Source organism: Helianthus annuus, chromosome 2 (genome assembly GCF_002127325.2).
Source record: "Helianthus annuus cultivar XRQ/B chromosome 2, HanXRQr2.0-SUNRISE, whole genome shotgun sequence".
Lineage (NCBI taxonomy): Eukaryota > Viridiplantae > Streptophyta > Magnoliopsida > Asterales > Asteraceae > Helianthus > Helianthus annuus.
In genome coordinates this window covers 165366881-165384218 of record NC_035434.2, presented here as the reverse complement: position 1 = coordinate 165384218, position 17338 = coordinate 165366881, and the positions used below count along the sequence as shown (strand labels likewise).

The following is a 17338-nucleotide window of genomic DNA, read 5'->3' as shown; positions in this document are numbered from 1 at the left end:
AAAAGTGACGGACGGTTAATCATGCATCATGTAGTGGCGTTGATAGCCGAAAGACAAGGGGTGCATGCACCAATCGGTCTTTTTTCCCGATTGCTAAGTGTTATGTGCGTTATGTCCAAGGTTTGATGCAAAATAATAATCGAGCAGGGGGTCTCACAGGAAGTAGCTTCTCTATTCCACAGGGTAGAGGTAAAGCTGTCTACATCTTACCCTCTTCAGACCCTACCTTTCCTTATTGTTGATGCATTTATGTGGATATGGCTCGTTCGGTTCGACTACGTTATGAAATGAAGACTGAAACTCGATATCCTCGGAACGATCAGGTCTATGTTTTCTATTTCTGCTCCACGAATAATCATGGAAGTATGGTTCCTCCACAAAGAATATAAATTAAGAAGAACCTTATATTTGCATGGGGTTCACGAAAAACATTGCATGGAGTATAACCTGCATGAAGACCTAGAGAAATATAATTGGACGAAGAATATTATTCATATCCAATGTTTTTGTTTAAATGGTCTCACGAAAAACCATTAGTTTTTCGTCAATTATGGTCCTTCGTGGACTTTGATATGTTGGACGAAAGACTCACATATTTCGTGAGTCTGACTTTTTCGTAGGATTATTGTTGGGCCCAGTACATTCTTCGTGAGTGTATTGGGTTATTGGCTATATAAAGGAACTTGCAGAACTCAGAAATAGATAGAACACAGTGAGAGTATTCAGAGAGTTTGTGTATTATCTTGTATCATCTCTGTGAACAAACACCTTTGGTTAAATACATTTGAGCTTTAATCGTTGAATCTTTCTCTTGTGTGTGTTCTTTAACTTGGTTGCATACCCGTTAGGATTCCGCACTTGTGGGTGTGTTCGGTAACAAGGATAAGGTTTTCTAGATCCTCCTCTAGGGACCTACAAGTGGTATTAGAGCTTTGGCTCTTTTCCTTGTTAAAATCAAGTTGCTATCTTGTGTTTCTGAAGTTTTTCTTGAAGTTTTCTGAAGTTTATGAACTTTTGAAGGAAAATGGGTTTAAAAAGTCTAGAAAACTTGTTGTTTTGCGAAAAAATTTCTTAAAAACCTAGTTAAAACACATGGAGATATGTTAAAAATGGGTTTTTTCTTAAAATTTTTGCAAGAAATCTTGTTCGAAAATTTTTCCGGCGAAGTGTTTTAACCGGAAAAGTAACTAGAATTCTCTGCGAAGAAGATAGGTTTCAAAAGTTTTCTAAAAAGGGTTCTTTTTCATGACTGTGCGAGTTTTCTAAAACCAGATTATCACCAACCAACTTTTTACGTTCAGAAACAAGATTCCCCTTTTTAAGGAAACTCTTTCACCTACCACCTTACGAAAAACCATTTCAAATATATAAGTCAACGAAGAATTCATAAGAGTCAACGAAGAACCATTGTGTTTGTCTTATTCTTCACAAAAAACTAAAGGCCTATATTAATAATCTTCTTTTCACGAAAAACTGTTTGGGCCTAATCATTCTTCTTGGTATTTGGGCTTGTTGGGCTGGGAAAGACTTAATTACTTGGGCCCAAATCTAAAGGAAATGTGTGCATGTATTTGATCATTCACAAAATATATTTTTCGTGAGACCATTTATTTTATTTTTATTTATTAAGCTTTTTCGCTGATTTGGGCCTCCTTCACATAAAATCCACTAAGTCCATTAAGTTTTTCATCTGATTTAGTAATCAGATTCTTCGTAGACCATATTATTCATCTAGTCTATTTTTCGTGGACCTTCTTCGAATATTGTTGTTTGGGCTTGGGATTCACGAATCATTTGGTTTTTCATCTAAACTGTCTCTCTTGGGTTTCATCAGTTCTTCGTTAGCATCCATTTTTCGTGAATTAGTATTTTTCGTGTATATCAAGTCTTTCACAGTAGGTTCACTGTGTGCTCTCCGTTGGTTTTCAAGTTGTTTGTTTTTCGTCCACTATGAGTTCAGACTGGTGGGGTTGGAAACCTGATCCTAATACGGATAATATGTATACTAGAAAGGAATTAGTGCCTTCAAGGAAATGCGGCGTCATGCAAACTGAGACACGACTTGCTCAAAAAGGAATTCGACGGTTTCATGGGTATGGAAAGGGAGTCGTTGGGAGATATGACAAGTCGATATTATCACCTGCTGAGTGAGTTGGGCAATTTTGGGGTAGTGGTAACTCCAGATAAGGTTCTCATAAAGTTTGCCGATGCGTTTCCAGTTCAACGGAACATATTCTTGGAAATTCTGGCATTTTGGCTATAACCAACATCCATGATTTCATTCAACTTTTGGAGAACAAGAATCAAGAGGAAATCAAGAAGGCAAAAAGAGTTCCGGTGCCACAAAATCCTGAAATGTATAATGGAAATTGTGGAGGTACTATCACTGTTTCAAGACCTGCTCCACATGCTCAGCTACAAACGACTCTTGTCTCAAGCACCGATATGTATGGAACACCACAACCAGTTACCTCAGAGCAAAGCTATCAGTCTACTAGTACCATCATTTCTTGATCCAAACTACAAAGGTCAACAACAAGCCTGCTATGGAAACACTTCATCAATAGTCAATGCTAGTCAGTCAACTAATCCAAACACAGTTCGGCGAGACACTTAAAGTTTCTCAAAAGTGAGTGTTGAGGTGGAAAAGGAATATTGGAGCTGTTAAACACTCTGGTGAGTGCGTACTGTGGGTTAGTAGCAGGGCAAATTGGGAACATTAATTTGACTCAGGAAGATTATCAGCAAATAGATAAGGATGAAATGGATTTGATGGATATCAAGTGGGCATTTGCTAGTGCAGTGAGGCGAGCAAAAGATTTCATGGAAAGAACTGGTGGAACCAGCTTGGAAAGCAAGAAAGATACCAAGTATGGGTTTGATAAGCAAGCGGTCAAGTGGTTCAACTGTGGTGAACGAGTTCATTTCAAACGTGAATGCACGAAGCCAGCTCAGCATGGGAACCAGAATCCATTCAGAAATCAAAGCAACCAACTGAACCAGAATCAAACCAAGAATAATGAACGTGCCTTGATGCCTATAAACAATTATCATCAAGCAGGTCCATCAAACAACAACCGAGCTCTTGTGGTGCAAGTTGATAAAGGTTGTGACTGATCGATTCAACTGGGAAGCGGTGATCAGGGTGGAACAGCATGTTTTGCTGAGGTTGTAAAGGATTTAAAGCACACATGTGTGAAGAATCTTCAGAAGATGAAGACAGTTCTGGTTATAGTGGAAGCTCAGATGAGGAAACCTCAAGTTCAGGTGAAGACGACACGGATGAAGTGTCACATGAGACCATTGATGCAGATGTTGAGAAGCTTTTGGGTGAAGCTAAAGCAGTGAATGACAGAAGATCAATTCTGCTGCTTATTCTTCTTCTCATCATTTAGCCTTTATAGCTAATGTTGGCGGTTCGTCTAGTCAGGTATGTGTCGATGAACCAAAATCTGATAAATGTGATAGTTGTGTTGATTTAGGTGCTAAATTGTCTGATTTGCAAAGCAAATATGATGTGACATTTATCCACAATCAAAATTTGATCGTAGATCTTTCGAAATGCATAGAGGCCATTATGTTTTATAATAATAATGAAAATGAGTTTAAAAAGGTAATTAACTCATTAAAAGAAGATAATACCGAGCTAAAGAAAACAATTTCAAGAAAACAAACTGCAATAAACAATTACATCAATAGGCTTGAGGAAGCACAAAAGGAGTTGGCATGTGGTAAGTGTGAAAATGAGGCGATCCAGCTTAGGTTAGATAGTTACTCAAACTCTAGGTATGTGCTGGATCACATCATTGACATACAGAAAAAGAAGAACGATGTCACGTGCATTGGATATAAGAAGTGTCCTCCACCTGTTAGACACAATTATACCGCAATGCCTGATGAGGAAGATAAACCTCAATTTGAACCATCTTGAGGAATTCGGAGCTGGACTTGGTTACAAAAAGGAAGTTTCATTAGATTCGGATGTGTCAGCAGATACGAAAGTATCAACTGCTGAACAAAATCAGGATCATCCATTCATTATTGAGGATGCTGATTCTTCAGATGATGAATCTGATGATCCTGACTCAGCACAGTCTGATGCGGTAATCAAAGAAAAGGACATACCTCTCGAGAATCATATTCTATGTGATCCTCCCGCAAAACCTGCTAAGACTGTTCTGGCTAAGTCCACTTCTGCACAAGAGTCTGAGAGTGTGAAATTGTTGTATACTTTGGTTGGTGATGATAAATTTTATTCAAACAAAGATTTTCCGATTAAGAATGTAAATCAATCATTAATCAGTAATTTTTTTGAGGATTTGACAAGTAAGTTTTTGGGAGAGTCAAGTTCACGAGTTGTGGTAACACAATGTCCTCCGATTCCAAAAGCTGAAATTTGAAAACAATATGGCAATCAGAAATTACCAGCAGAGAAAATTCAGCAAAATCACACTAAACCAAAAGGAAAATCGACAACTCAAGGTCGAAAGGAACAAAACCAGAGAAAGAACAAAAAGGTGAACTTTGTGAATTCGAAGGGAACCGATAAACTTGAAACATTTGAAAACAAATCTAACATAGATTATGTTAATTAAGTTAAAATTTTGAAAAGAAATGGTCAAAATAATTCAGGACCAAGTACTTCGAAATCACAAAGTTCCTCAACGAGACATCAACATGATACTGCAGGGTTTGTTGAATAAAGATCATGTTTCGAGTGTGGTGAATTTGGACATATCATTCGAAATTGTCCATATCTTCATAAATTAAAAGCTAAAGTTGATGTTCCCCGTGAGCAAAATTGCCAAAAGCGGTCTGTTTCTCCAAAACAAGATCCCCGTCTTGTGAAAGAAAGGGAGAAGAAACGGAAACACAAGCAAATCAAGGTAATTGAAAAGGCTCTTAAAACCGATGTTGTTCAAAAACAACCTATTTTAGTCAAACCAGAAATTTCAAAAACTTCAAATAATCTTAAAGTTAAAATTTCAAACAATCAAACTGGCAAAACTCAACAGACTTGGAAACCTAAATTGGTCACATACTCAGGGAGAGCATCACCATTTACAAACCATCGCGAAGTTGAAATAACTTTTGTCCATGAAAATGGAAGACCCAAGTCCACGAAGGCTTGGGTCCCCATCTCCAACTGATCATTTGAGTACATGTGCAGGGTGTTCCAGGAGGAACTGTTAGTAGTCTTTGGATTGTTGATAGTGGGGCATCCAGGCACATGACCAGCAACATGAGAGTTCTCTACGACATCAAATCTATTAGAGGAGGTCATGTTGCTTTTGCTGGAGATAAAGGTGGGTATATTATTGGTGAAGGAATGGTATCCAACGGGGTTGTAAGTTTTGACACGATCAACTTTGTGCAACAACTTGATCACAATCTCCTAAGTGTTTCTCAAATCTGTGATAAGAAGTTTTCGGTACACTTTGATGCAAATGGATGTTATGTGCTGAAGCCTTGTTTCAAGATCCCCAAACACTGGATCCTCTTATCTGCTCCAAGGATTAATGATTTGTATGTCCTTGATATGAGTCAAGCAATTACAACGTCTGCTTAAGTAACATGTTTTGTTTCTAAAGCCACAGAAAAGGAAACAATCTCTTGGCACAGGCGGATGAGACACATTCACTTAAGGAAAATGAATCATCTGATGAAGAATGAGTTAGTAACTGGTGTTCCCGTCAAAAACTTTCATCTTCAAGATGTCCGTGTTTCATGCCAAAAAGGAAAACAAAGGAAGAAATCGCACCCAATAAAGAAGATCAACACGGTAGCAGTGCCACTTGAACGCTTGCACATGGATTTATTCGGTCCTGTCAAGCATAAAAGCATCAGTAATGACTCGTACTGCCTTGTAGTAACAGATGATTATTCAAGATTTTCTTGGGTGGCGTTCCTGGCACACAAGAGTGAAACTTTCGAAATTATCAGAAACTTGATCACTACGATTGATAATTTGTATACTTTTTAAGTAAGACGCATACGTAGCGATAATGGAACTGAATTTAAGAATCATGCTATGGAGGAGTTCTATAGATCCAAAGGCATTCTTCACGAATTCAATTCTAGATACACTCCTCAACAAAATGGCGTCGTTGAGCGTAAGAACCACACATTGATCGAAACTGCAAGGACTATGCTGGTAGAGTCACAGTTGCTCATTCCGTTCTGGAGTGAAGTTGTGGCCTCTGCATGCTACACGATGAACCGAGTCCTTACAGTAAAAAGACAAAACAAGACCTGCTTTGAGCTACTGCACAAACGGAAACCAGACTTACAATTTCTTGAACCGTTTGGGGCTCCTTGCACTATGATCGATCCGGATGGAAAGTTTGGGGCAAAAGAAATTGAGGATACTTTCTTGGGTATGCCATCCCGAACTTAAGGGTTTGGAATCTCGATACAAAAAGGGTCGAGGAATGGTCTGAAGTCAGAGTACAAAGGCACACTTTGCAAGTCAAATGTCCAGGTCAGCCATGGATGTTTGAGTACGATGACTTTTTCAATTCGATCAATAATGAAGAAGAAATAGTGGATGCTGTGGCACAGATGTTTTTCGAAAGTGACAACACAATAGATTCACCGTTGGTTCGTACAATTATTGTCAACAATCAAGAATCATCTTCAGAAAAAAAAATGCTCTCGAGAATGAGGATTTTCACGATGCTGCTGAACTGAATGAATCTTCAGAGAGGATGATGAGTTTCTCGATGCAGACCAAGAAGCTCCTGCAACTGTGCATGGTACTTCTGAAGCTTCAACCCCAGTAGATTGCCCTAAAATTGCTGAAGCTACTGCATCATCCTCTTCGCCAGTTCAGGGTATTGATTTGGTTGTTGGTATCAACTTCAACAATCTGGGTATAAATGTTCCAGTTCCGGATAATCCAGATACAAGAATCCATAATACCCATCTTCAACAAAACATCATTGGTAATGTTCATAGTGGCGTGCAGACGAGAAATCAGTTGAGAAACAACAACAACGATGGCTTGTATGCAGCAATTAGAGAATCGAGTTTGCAGAATGATTGGTCTTTCGCGTGTTATGTTTCACAAGAAGAACCAAGGTCTTGGAAAGAAGCCAAAAAGGATAATTCTTGGGTGGACGCTATGCAGGAGGAACTACAACAATTCCAGAAGCTAGGTGTTTGGAAACTGGTTGAAAAACCTGAGAACTACCAGAAGATTGGCACCCGTTGGGTTTTCAAATGCAAAAAGGATGACCGTGGAGTAGTTGTCCGAAACAAGGTGAGATTAGTTGTTCAAGGTTTTCGTCAGGTAGAAGGGATAGACTACAACGAAGTTTATGCACCCGTTGCACGTCTTGAAGCTATTAGATTTTTCTAGCCTATGCTTCCTTCAAAGGATTCAAGGTTTACCAAATGGACGTGAAAAGTGCTTCTTACATGGTGTGGTTGAAGAAGAGGTGTATGTCGAACAGCCTCTGGGTTTTGAAGATCCTATTCATCCTGATCGGGTTTGGTTGCTCAACAAAGCTCTCTATGGATTACATCAAGCACCGAGAGCTTGGTATGCAACCTTATCTAACTATCTGCTGAAGAATGTTTTTCGCCGAGGTCTTATCGATTGCACTCTTTTCATCAAAGAAAAAGATGGAGATCTTCAGTTGGTTCAGGTATACGTAGATGATATTATTTTTGGTTCAACTAACGATGATTTGTGTAGGGACTTCGAGCGTGTTATGCAGGAGAAATTCGAGATGAGCGCCATGGGGGAAATGAAGTTTTTATGGGCATACAAGTTCAACAAACGGAGTCTGGGATGTTCATCCATCAGACTAAATATGTTGGGGACATCTTGAGCCGGTTCCAGATGTCCGAAGCGACCCTCATTGGTACCCCACTTCCGTAGAATCAGGGGATTACTCAGGACTTGAAGGGTGAAGGTGTTAACTTTTCACTTTACCGTGCAATGATTGGATCTCTTATGTATCTCACAGCCTCGAGGCCCGACATAATGTATCCTACGTGCCTGCTCGCCCGGTATCAAGCCAACCCGAAGGCCTCACATATAGCAGCTATAAAAAGGATTTTCCGCTATTTGAAGGGTTGCCCGGACACCGGTCTATGGTACCCTAGGGATGATAACTTCGACTTGATTGCGTTCAGTGATTCTGATTTTGGTGGCTGCAAAATTGACGGAAATCCACAATGGCTGGATGTCAGTTTTTAGGAAATCGCCTCGTCACATGGCAGTGCAAGAAGCAGACTTGTGTCACTACATCAACTTGTGAAGCTAAGTACATTGCTGCCTCAAGTTGTTTCTCCCAAGTCCTGTGGATCCAACAATAAATTCGCGACTACGGTTTTGAATTCCTATCTACCCCTAGTTTTGTTGATAATTCCGCTGCCTTACAGATCACTAGAAATCCTTTGTAGCATTCAAAGACCAAACACATCAAGATCAAATATCACTTCATACGTGATTTTTTTGATAAAAGACCTATCGATGTTGTTATGGTCCACAACGATGACCAACGTGCCGACCTTTTTACCAAAGCTTTTGACAAATCACGATTTGACTTTTTACTTATGGTAAACGACATTAAGGTCAAGCCAGAGTAAACCAACATCGGAAAATCATTTTTGTAAATGTTTATTTGTGTTTTTAATTTCTCGTACTTTTTGCATTTTAGGGGGAGTAAAAACGAAAAAATACAAAAACATTAAAAAATTTCAAAAATACAAAAACATCAAAAAATTTCAAAAACACAAAAACAATAGTAACAAAAATGAGTTTCCTGGTGAGCAAAAGAGAAAATGATAGTACATCAGTGGTCTGGTCGAAACCTCTTTGAACTTAAAATGAAAAACGATAAGCAGCTCTATATAAGATGTATTGGTAGGCTCACAATTATTTTAAAGTGTGCAGGGTGATATAAACCTAAATTGACTGAAGACCGTGTGAGAACCGCTCATTGGCATATGGTCTTGGTACCGAAATTTTGTTTGATAGATTGGCAAGGTTCTGAGATACGTGGTCTTTATGCTGTTTATCATCTAGGTATCATGGTCGTTTCTTTTACCGAATTCAACGAGGACGCAAGTCTAGAACTTCCATGATACCATACATACGTGTAAATATCATACAAACATGTATATAATACATGATGCATTTGACCATAAATAAGTGATAAGATATCACATTCACCCCCGAATAAGTGATTCTAAATCACATCTATCATCCGAGAGTCAAGTTCGTCTCTTTGTCGGTACGATGGTACTAACCTGTTCACCGACTTGCTTTTGTGCCCTGCATGCATCGAATATCAAGTTCCTCATAAATAAGTCATTTTACCACATAGGGCTTGTATTCGTCCTTGAATAAGTGAGTATCTCACATCATATACGTTGAAATCAGATGATAAATGGTATACTCACCAGTAAGATGAACTCTCGTGCATACCTTGATACGGGAATGTGTCGTGAGTGGATGAACACCGGTCGGTAAGTATAAATCATACCTTAATCATATCCCCTAACTGCGAGTACATCTGATAAGTTGAGCTTAAGTGGACAACAATACCGATAATCGTTATAGGATGCTTATTTAAATATTCACTAATTGAACAACAAGAGCGTTTTGGCATGACCGTACACTGATATGATTCTCTTACCCTCGAAACTCGCAAAAAGAATGTCTGTAAATACTTATTTACTGCTTTCCGTTTCTGCATCTCTGTATATATTTATTTACTGCTTTCCGTCTTTTCATTTGAGATATTCAAAAATACCAAAACGATTTTAGGTGTATTTTAATATAAACTTTATAAAAGCCAAAAAGATTTTATTTATATTTTATTTTTGATTGGCCGATGTTGGAACTCGAGTCTTTTCCACCTAAAACCTGATTGAAACCTAAAACAATTGCATCTTCATAAATGATCGAAGTTAACAAGTTTTGAAAGTTAAAATCTAAATTGATCAAATTTTTACAACTTTCAAACTGTTGTCGACCGGTAGTTGATTGAGAGTTGGTCACGTGTGTGTCATTTGTTTATGTTGACTATATTCCAAGTGGTTGTTCTCATTACGCCTTTAGTTTTCTTGAATGTGCAGATGCGACATTCTAACCAGCTAAAGGCGAAGAGAACGTGTTAGAAGACAAGCTTCGGAATGAAGACACGACATGGATGCAACCAAAGGATCAAGATGATCGAGTTGCAGCTGACCACTCATCAACACCACAAGGATCTAAAGATTTGAAGATCAACGTCTCACGAGCAACATCCAAGGGGGAGTTTGTTGATGCACCTCCTATTTGTTCCAAGTGAAGACATCTGAAGATCCGGCAACAATGTGAAGACGAACCATCACGAGCAACATCCATGGGGGAGTTTGTTGATGCATTTATGTGGATACGACTCGTTCGGTTCGACTACGTTATGAAATGAAGACCGAAAGTCGATATCCTCCATCGAGTTTAGGAACGATCAGGTCTATGTTTGCTGTTTCTGCTCCAAAAATAACCATGGCAGTATGGTTCCTCCACAAAGAATATAAATTAAGAAGAACCATATATTTGCATGGGGTTAACGAAAAACATTGCATGGAGTATAACCTGCATGAAGACCTAGAGAAATATAATTGGACGAAGAATATTATTCATATCCAATGTTTTTGTTTAAATGGTCTCACGAAAAACCATTGGTTTTTTCGTCAGTTATGGTCCTTCATGGACTTTGATGTGTTGGACGAAAGACTCACATATTTCGTGAGTCTGACTTTTTCGTGGGATTACTGTTGGGCCCAGTACATTCTTCTTGAGTGTACTGGGTTATTGGCTATATAAAGGAACTTGCAGAACTCAAAAATAGATAGAACACAGTGAGAGTATTTAAAGAGTTTGTATATTATCTTGTATCATCTCTGTAAACAAATTCCTTTGGTTGAATACATTTGAGCTTTAATCGTTGAATCTTTCTCTTGTGTGTGTGTTCTTTAACTTGGTTGCATACCCGTTAGGATTCCGCACTTGCGGTGTTCGGTAAAAAAGATAAGGTTTTCTAGATCCTCCTCTAGGGACCTACACTTAGCTTTGCTATTGGTGGGATTTACTAAGTATGATGATGATGATGATGATGATGATGATGATGATGATGGAGAGGTTGTTATATATGACTGGTGTCTTAGATCCTGGTTTATCACGGGCCTCGTGGTAAAACCTCGCAAGTGGAAATTTAAGGGTATGACATACTCACTTATTTGGATGATGAAAACAAGCCCTATGTGATAAAATCACTTATTTGCGAAGAACTTGGTTTCAGATGCATTCAGTAAGAGCAAGTCTGTGAACATGTTAGTACCATCGTATCGACAAAGAGATGAACTTGACTCTCAGATGATAGATGTATGCAATGTGATTAAAAATCACTTATTAATGAGATGGATGTGATAGGATTATCACTTATTGATGGTCATATGAAGTATGTCACGTATGTATAGCATCATGGAAGTTCTAGACTTGTGTCCCTTTTGTGTTCGGTAAAGGAAGTAACCATGATACCCAGGTTATAGACAACATAAAGACTACATATCTCAGAGTTGGACAATCTATCAAATGAAATTTCGGTTCCAAGACTGTATGCCAATGAGTGGTTCCCACACAGTCTTCAGCCCGCTATTTTTATATCGCCCTTCACACTTTTAATTGATTGTGAGCCTACCGATACACCGTTAATAGAGTTACTTATCATTTAGTCATTTTAAGTATGATGTTTCGACACTCTACAACTACTAAAGTAATATCATTTTCTATTTTCTCGCCAAAAAAACTCATTTTTGTTTTTCTCTTGTTTTGTCTTTTTTGATGTTTTTCAATGTATTTATATTTTTCTAGTTGAAGTTTACTCCCCTTAAAATCCAAAAACTAAATTAAATTTTAAAAAATGTTTTTGAATTTTCTCAACAAAAGTATTTACAAAAAAATTAAAAAATTATTTCACAATGTGGATTAACTCTTGTTTTACCCTAAAGTCATTTACCAAAAGTAATTAATCAGAAAGCGAGTTATCAAAAGATTCTGTAAACAAGTCGGCATGTTGGTAGCCGGTGTGGACCTTAACAATACATAAATACAATAAAAAACCACCTTCATAAACAACCTTTTTATATCACTTTTTTCCGTAAAAAATATTGCTATAGTATTGATGTATTGTAAAATACATCGGTATTCGCGTCGGTTTTAGTCGTTAGTTATTCGTTTTTAGTGTCGGTTTTAGATAGATTGTACATACTTTTTATTTAATTGTGTTTCCAGGTCTTTACAGCCGAAAGGAGCGAAAATGAGTCAAAGTCTGGAAAGGCGGAACGCTGGAACGGAAATCGAGGAGTCGGGAGCTGAAACGAAGCGAAAATGCAGTTCTGGAGCTTCCAGGCGGGCCGCGTAAGCTTACAAGCATCCTCACGCGCCCCGCATTAACTTAAAAAGAAAATTCAGAATCATTTAAGTTCAGGCGCCCCGCATCAACTTAGCCCAAACATCAACGCGGGCCGCGAGAGTTTGTGAAAAGGTTTCCGGTTTTGAGCATTAAAGCGGGCCGCGTTAACTCATCAATTCCTTTCACGCGGGCCGCTTGAAGACCTTATGTTGGCTGAAAGTGAAACGTGCATGGAAATTTAGGGTTTTGAAGGTTATAAAATTGCTAAAACGTGAACAGCCGATTAGGATACGAATTTGGAGTTCTTAGGCGATTTTTGGAGGCTGTTGAAGACTGTTGAAGGCTAGGGTATTGCTGGGAATCATCGGGTAACATCTTGGAGCGCTCGGGAGTAGAGATTACGGGTTTAAACCTCCTGTTTCTTTGTTTTCGTTCGTTTATATTTTGTTGCATGATGAATTCAGAATTTAGCATGACTTCGTTTATGTTCTTGATTATGTTTTCCGGCTAAAAACCGTAAACTACCTAGGTTAATGACTATGGCATAACAAAGTTCGGATTTTTATTTTATTTTTGTCGTGGTTGTGGATCTTTCTTGCATTGTAAACGCTATGGGAATTTAACTTGGTGCGTATGTGTGCTTGTGCTTATCTTATTATTGGTATTTGTTTCATATAATCCTTGGTGACGGTCTTTATCACAAAATAGGGTTATATTAGGGTTCTTGATTTAGGTGAGTGTCTATATCACATAATAGGTCATTAATCCTTTGGGGTGAAAACGCGTAAGTAACCTTAGAAACAATATTCGGTAATTTAATAAAATCAAGTATGCTGCTAAACTCGTCGCTGTGAGGCTCGAGGGTATTAATAGGTCTCGGTTTGGTTATAAGTCCTTAACGTTCCATTGTCTATTAAACCAAGATTAAGACCCGTAGTTGCTTTAGACATTCGCGCGGCAAGGTAGAGCGTCTTACATGGGCACTTTCAAGAAACTAGAGGACTGAAAGGAAAATCTAGAAAGCCGGTGAGCATAACATCCTAGGTAGTGCCACAAGAATCGCCTAGTGGTGTTTGAGGGGCTTAGTGGTGTCTTAATAGGTTTAGCATTTAAAGATCCCGGTTCCACACCACAAAATTATCGAATAGAAATCCATTCTGAGTTTAGCTTGCGTCTAGCCTAGGTAGTCTTCATCACCACTGGTCAAAACCTTCGTTCGAGTTCGTGTCTAGTCTTCTAGCATTATTTTATTATTTTTTAGGATATTTAGAAACCCCCCCAAATTAATAAACAATTTAGTATGTCATGTCAGTCTTAGTCTAGATAGAGTCGTAGCGTAATCAGTAGAGTCTCGTGGGTTCGATACTCGGACTTGCTTTAGCTTTACTACATTGATCGGTTCACTTGTCGGTTGTGTGGTTTAGGGTTTAGATCGAGTCTTAGTTTTATAAATTTAAAGCTTAGAGAGTCTAGAATTAGGGTAATTTTAGTTGTTTTAATTAACCCATTTTCAGCACATCAAGTTTTTGGCGCCGTTGCCGGGGACTCTTGGCGATTGCGTTGATTACTTTGTTTGGACTTACTTGACATATTACGTGCTAGTTGTTTATTTTTGAGTCGTAGGAGTCTAAGTAGTCTAGTGTCTTTTATAGTTAGTCGAGTCGTTTAGTAGAGTCTTCTTACTTGTTTATTCTCGGTTTTTGCAGTGGATGCCCCATACGCGCTCGCAGGGACCGCCACCACTTCCGTTTACACTCAAGTCTTCCTTCTCGTCTTCTACATCCGAGGTACGTGCTTCTAGCTCTACTTCGTCTTCACATTCCACCCCAGCGTTCGATTTTACACCAAAGTCTTCACCCCACAATTCCCCGCCACCCACCCGTCCACCTAATCCACCACCCGTAGCTCACATGGCCCGTAGGACAGTTTACGATCAGGCGACCACCGGCTTCGCCGGTGGGAATTCCCCCATCACCCTTCCAGAAATCCTGAACGATCGGTCTTAGCAGATTCCATTCTACATTATGACCGCCATCACAAATTCTTGCCAGTTCCATGGTCGTGACGACGAGGATGCCCCCGCTCATATCAATCGCATCACTCTTCTCTGCAGCACCTTCTCCATTGAGGGTGTCAATCTTGATGCTAGGTATCTTCAGGTTTTTCCGTTCTCACTCGCTGGACGCGCAGCCGTCCGGTTCGATTCCCAGCCAGCTGGCACTTTCACTACTTGGGCAGGTCTTCGCGATTCATTCTTAGCCAAGTATTTTCCGCCAGCCAAGGCGTCTCGCCTTCGTGACCAGATTCACTCATTTCGTATGGAGCCAGATGAGCCGTACCACTTAGCTTGGGAGCGTTTTCAGACCCTGATATCCCGTTGTTCTCAGCATGGTCTATCCGATTGGGCGTTAGTAGAGAAACTCTACAATGGTCTTACTCCTGAGATTAGAGCTCGCTTCGATACTTCAGCAGGAGGTCAGCTTATGGGAAAGAAGACGGTGGCTGAATGCAATGATTTGTTTGAGAGTTTTGCCCACTCCGATATGGACTACAGTACTACCAGCACAGGACTTCCATTCCTGTGCGTACCACCTCGGCCGGTCTAGGGGTAAACCAAGTTAGCTTGGATCTATCGGTTGCTGCTGTAGTCGAGAGTTTGAGGCAGGAGATGAGGCAGGAGTTGAGTGAGATAAAGAAGAAAGTTGATAGGTGTGAGGTTTGCCGAGGAGGTCATGATACTATCGATTGTCCTACACTTACTCTTGAGCAGGTAGAGTACATAGCCGGTCAGTCTAGGGGTCCCACGAATCCGTTCAATAATTCTAATTCCAGCTGGCGTGGTAGTGGTAATTCGAGTGGTTATCGTTCGTCTGGAAATCCTCCTGGATTTCCATCTGGTCAGTATCAGAGTAGAGGGCCCGGTATTTACACGAGTTCTGGTTCAGGGCAGTTTAGTGGGTCAGGTTCGAGTGGGCAGTTTGCGAGTGGAGGAGCGACTCAGGAGAGTCAGGGTAGTGGGAAGGCTTCCGAGGGTAGTCTGAGCAGGTTGGAGGAGATGTTCGCTCAGATGATGACGCAGAATCAGGCGTTCGTTAAAAGTCAGGAGCAGACTAATAAGAATCACGAGCTCCAGCTCAAGAGTCAGTAGGCCGCCCTTCTTGATCTTCAGTGAACAGTAGGCGGACTTGCTAAGCAGTTGCAGGAGCACCCGCCGGGTCAGTTTTCGGGAAACACCTTCACGAATCCCGCGAATCAATCCGTGAAGGCTATTACGACCCGTAGTGGGAAGAGTTTGGGAGAGGTAGTGAGAAAGAGAGTTGAGGAAGAACTAGAGGAAGAAGTCGATGAGGAGATCGAGATGGAGGCTCCAGGCAAGGTGCACACGAGGCTAGCCCCAGCAAGTACCGCACACGCCGAGGAGTCGCCAGTAGAGAAGAAAGTGGAGAAGCAGCCGACGAAGGTTCGGCCGGCACCGGTGATTGATTATTCTCGCCTTCTATTCCCCGCCCGTGCCAGGCAGCAGAAATATGCTCAGGAATACGGGAAATTCCTCGAGATGTTTACACAGTTGAAAATCAATCTTCCGTTCATCGAGGCACTTCAGTCTATGCCTAAGTATGCGAAATTTCTCAAAGATCTTCTGAAGCGTAAGGAGAGAATCGGTGAGCTTTCGAATATTCCGTTGACAGGGGGTTGTTCCGCGGTAGTCTTGAATAAGCTACCAGAGAAATTGACCGACCTTGGCACTTTCACGATTCCATGTTTCTTCGGGGGAGCCGTTACCCCTGCTCACGCCTTAGCCGATTTAGGGGCCAGCATCAATCTGATGCCATTTTCATTGTATGAGCGACTTGGTCTAGGAGAGCTTACACCCACGCGCATGTCATTGTCCTTGGCTGACCGATCAGTCAAGTATCCTCATGGGATAGTAGAGAATTTGTTGGTGAAGGTTGATAGGTTCGTATTCCCAGTGGATTTCGTTGTGCTCGACATGGAGGCCGATGAGAGAGTTCCCATTATTCTGGGCCGTCCATTCCTTCGAACCGCAAAGGCGATCATCGACGTCTTTGATGGTAAGATTTCTCTTCGTGCGGGTGACGAGATTGTCACATTCGAGATTGATAGAGCGATGCAGCATCCTAGCGGTCGTGATGATGATAGTGGGCCGTGTCATTCCGTTTACTTTCTCAATTCATTCATATCTTGTGTCGACACATGTCTTGAGTACATCAGTGGAGCGGATTTAGTAGGCGAGGGAGTTGTTGACGAGCATTCTGAGGATGAGGTTGAAGAAGTAGAGGAGGAGCAGTTGGATGAGAGAGATGAGTTGAGGGTTCCTGAGCCGTTAGAGCTCGATGCGATTAGTGATGAGAGTACTCCTGTAGAGATCCCACCGCCTTTAGAACTTAAGGTTCTTCCATCACATCTCGGGTACGCATTTCTAGGAGAGAAGCCGAATATGCCTGTCATCATATCTTTGAAGTTGACAGAGGAGGAGAAAGTGAAGTTGATTGAGGAACTTAGAGAGCACAGTGATGCGATTGCCTGGAGGCTATCCGATATCAAGGGCATCAGCCCTACTTTTTGCACGCATCGCATTCTGATGGAGGATGTTTTCAAGCCTGTAGTGTAGCCACAGCGTCGCTTGAATCCGAATATGCAGGAGGTAGTGAAGAAGGAGGTGATGAAGCTGTTAGAGTCTGGTTTGATCTATCCTATTTCTGATTCAGCTTGGGTGAGTCCTACGCAGGTCGTCCCGAAGAAAGGGGGGATGACGGTTGTTCTGAATTCGAAGAATGAGCTTATTCCGTCTCGTACTGTTACGGGTTGGCGAGTATGCATTGACTATCGAAAGTTAATTGACGCCACTCGTAAGGATCATTTTCCGCTCCCATTCATTGATCAGATGCTTGACCGTCTCGCGG

At 40.6% G+C, this 17338-nt stretch overlaps 1 protein-coding gene across 1 annotated transcript; it reads left to right on the top strand.

The window, feature by feature from the left end:
- Positions 1-15969: 15969 nt before the first annotated feature.
- LOC110899743 lies at positions 15970-17046 on the top strand. Its single transcript, XM_022146632.1, has one exon. The coding sequence runs from the start codon at positions 15970-15972 to the stop codon at positions 17044-17046; it is 1077 nt and encodes a 358-aa protein (XP_022002324.1).
- The last annotated feature ends 292 nt before the right edge of the window (positions 17047-17338 follow it).

Coding starts and splice junctions, on each gene's coding strand:
- LOC110899743 (XM_022146632.1), top strand. CDS start 15,970: ATGTTTACACAGTTGAAAATCAATCTTCCGTTCATCGAGGCACTTCAG.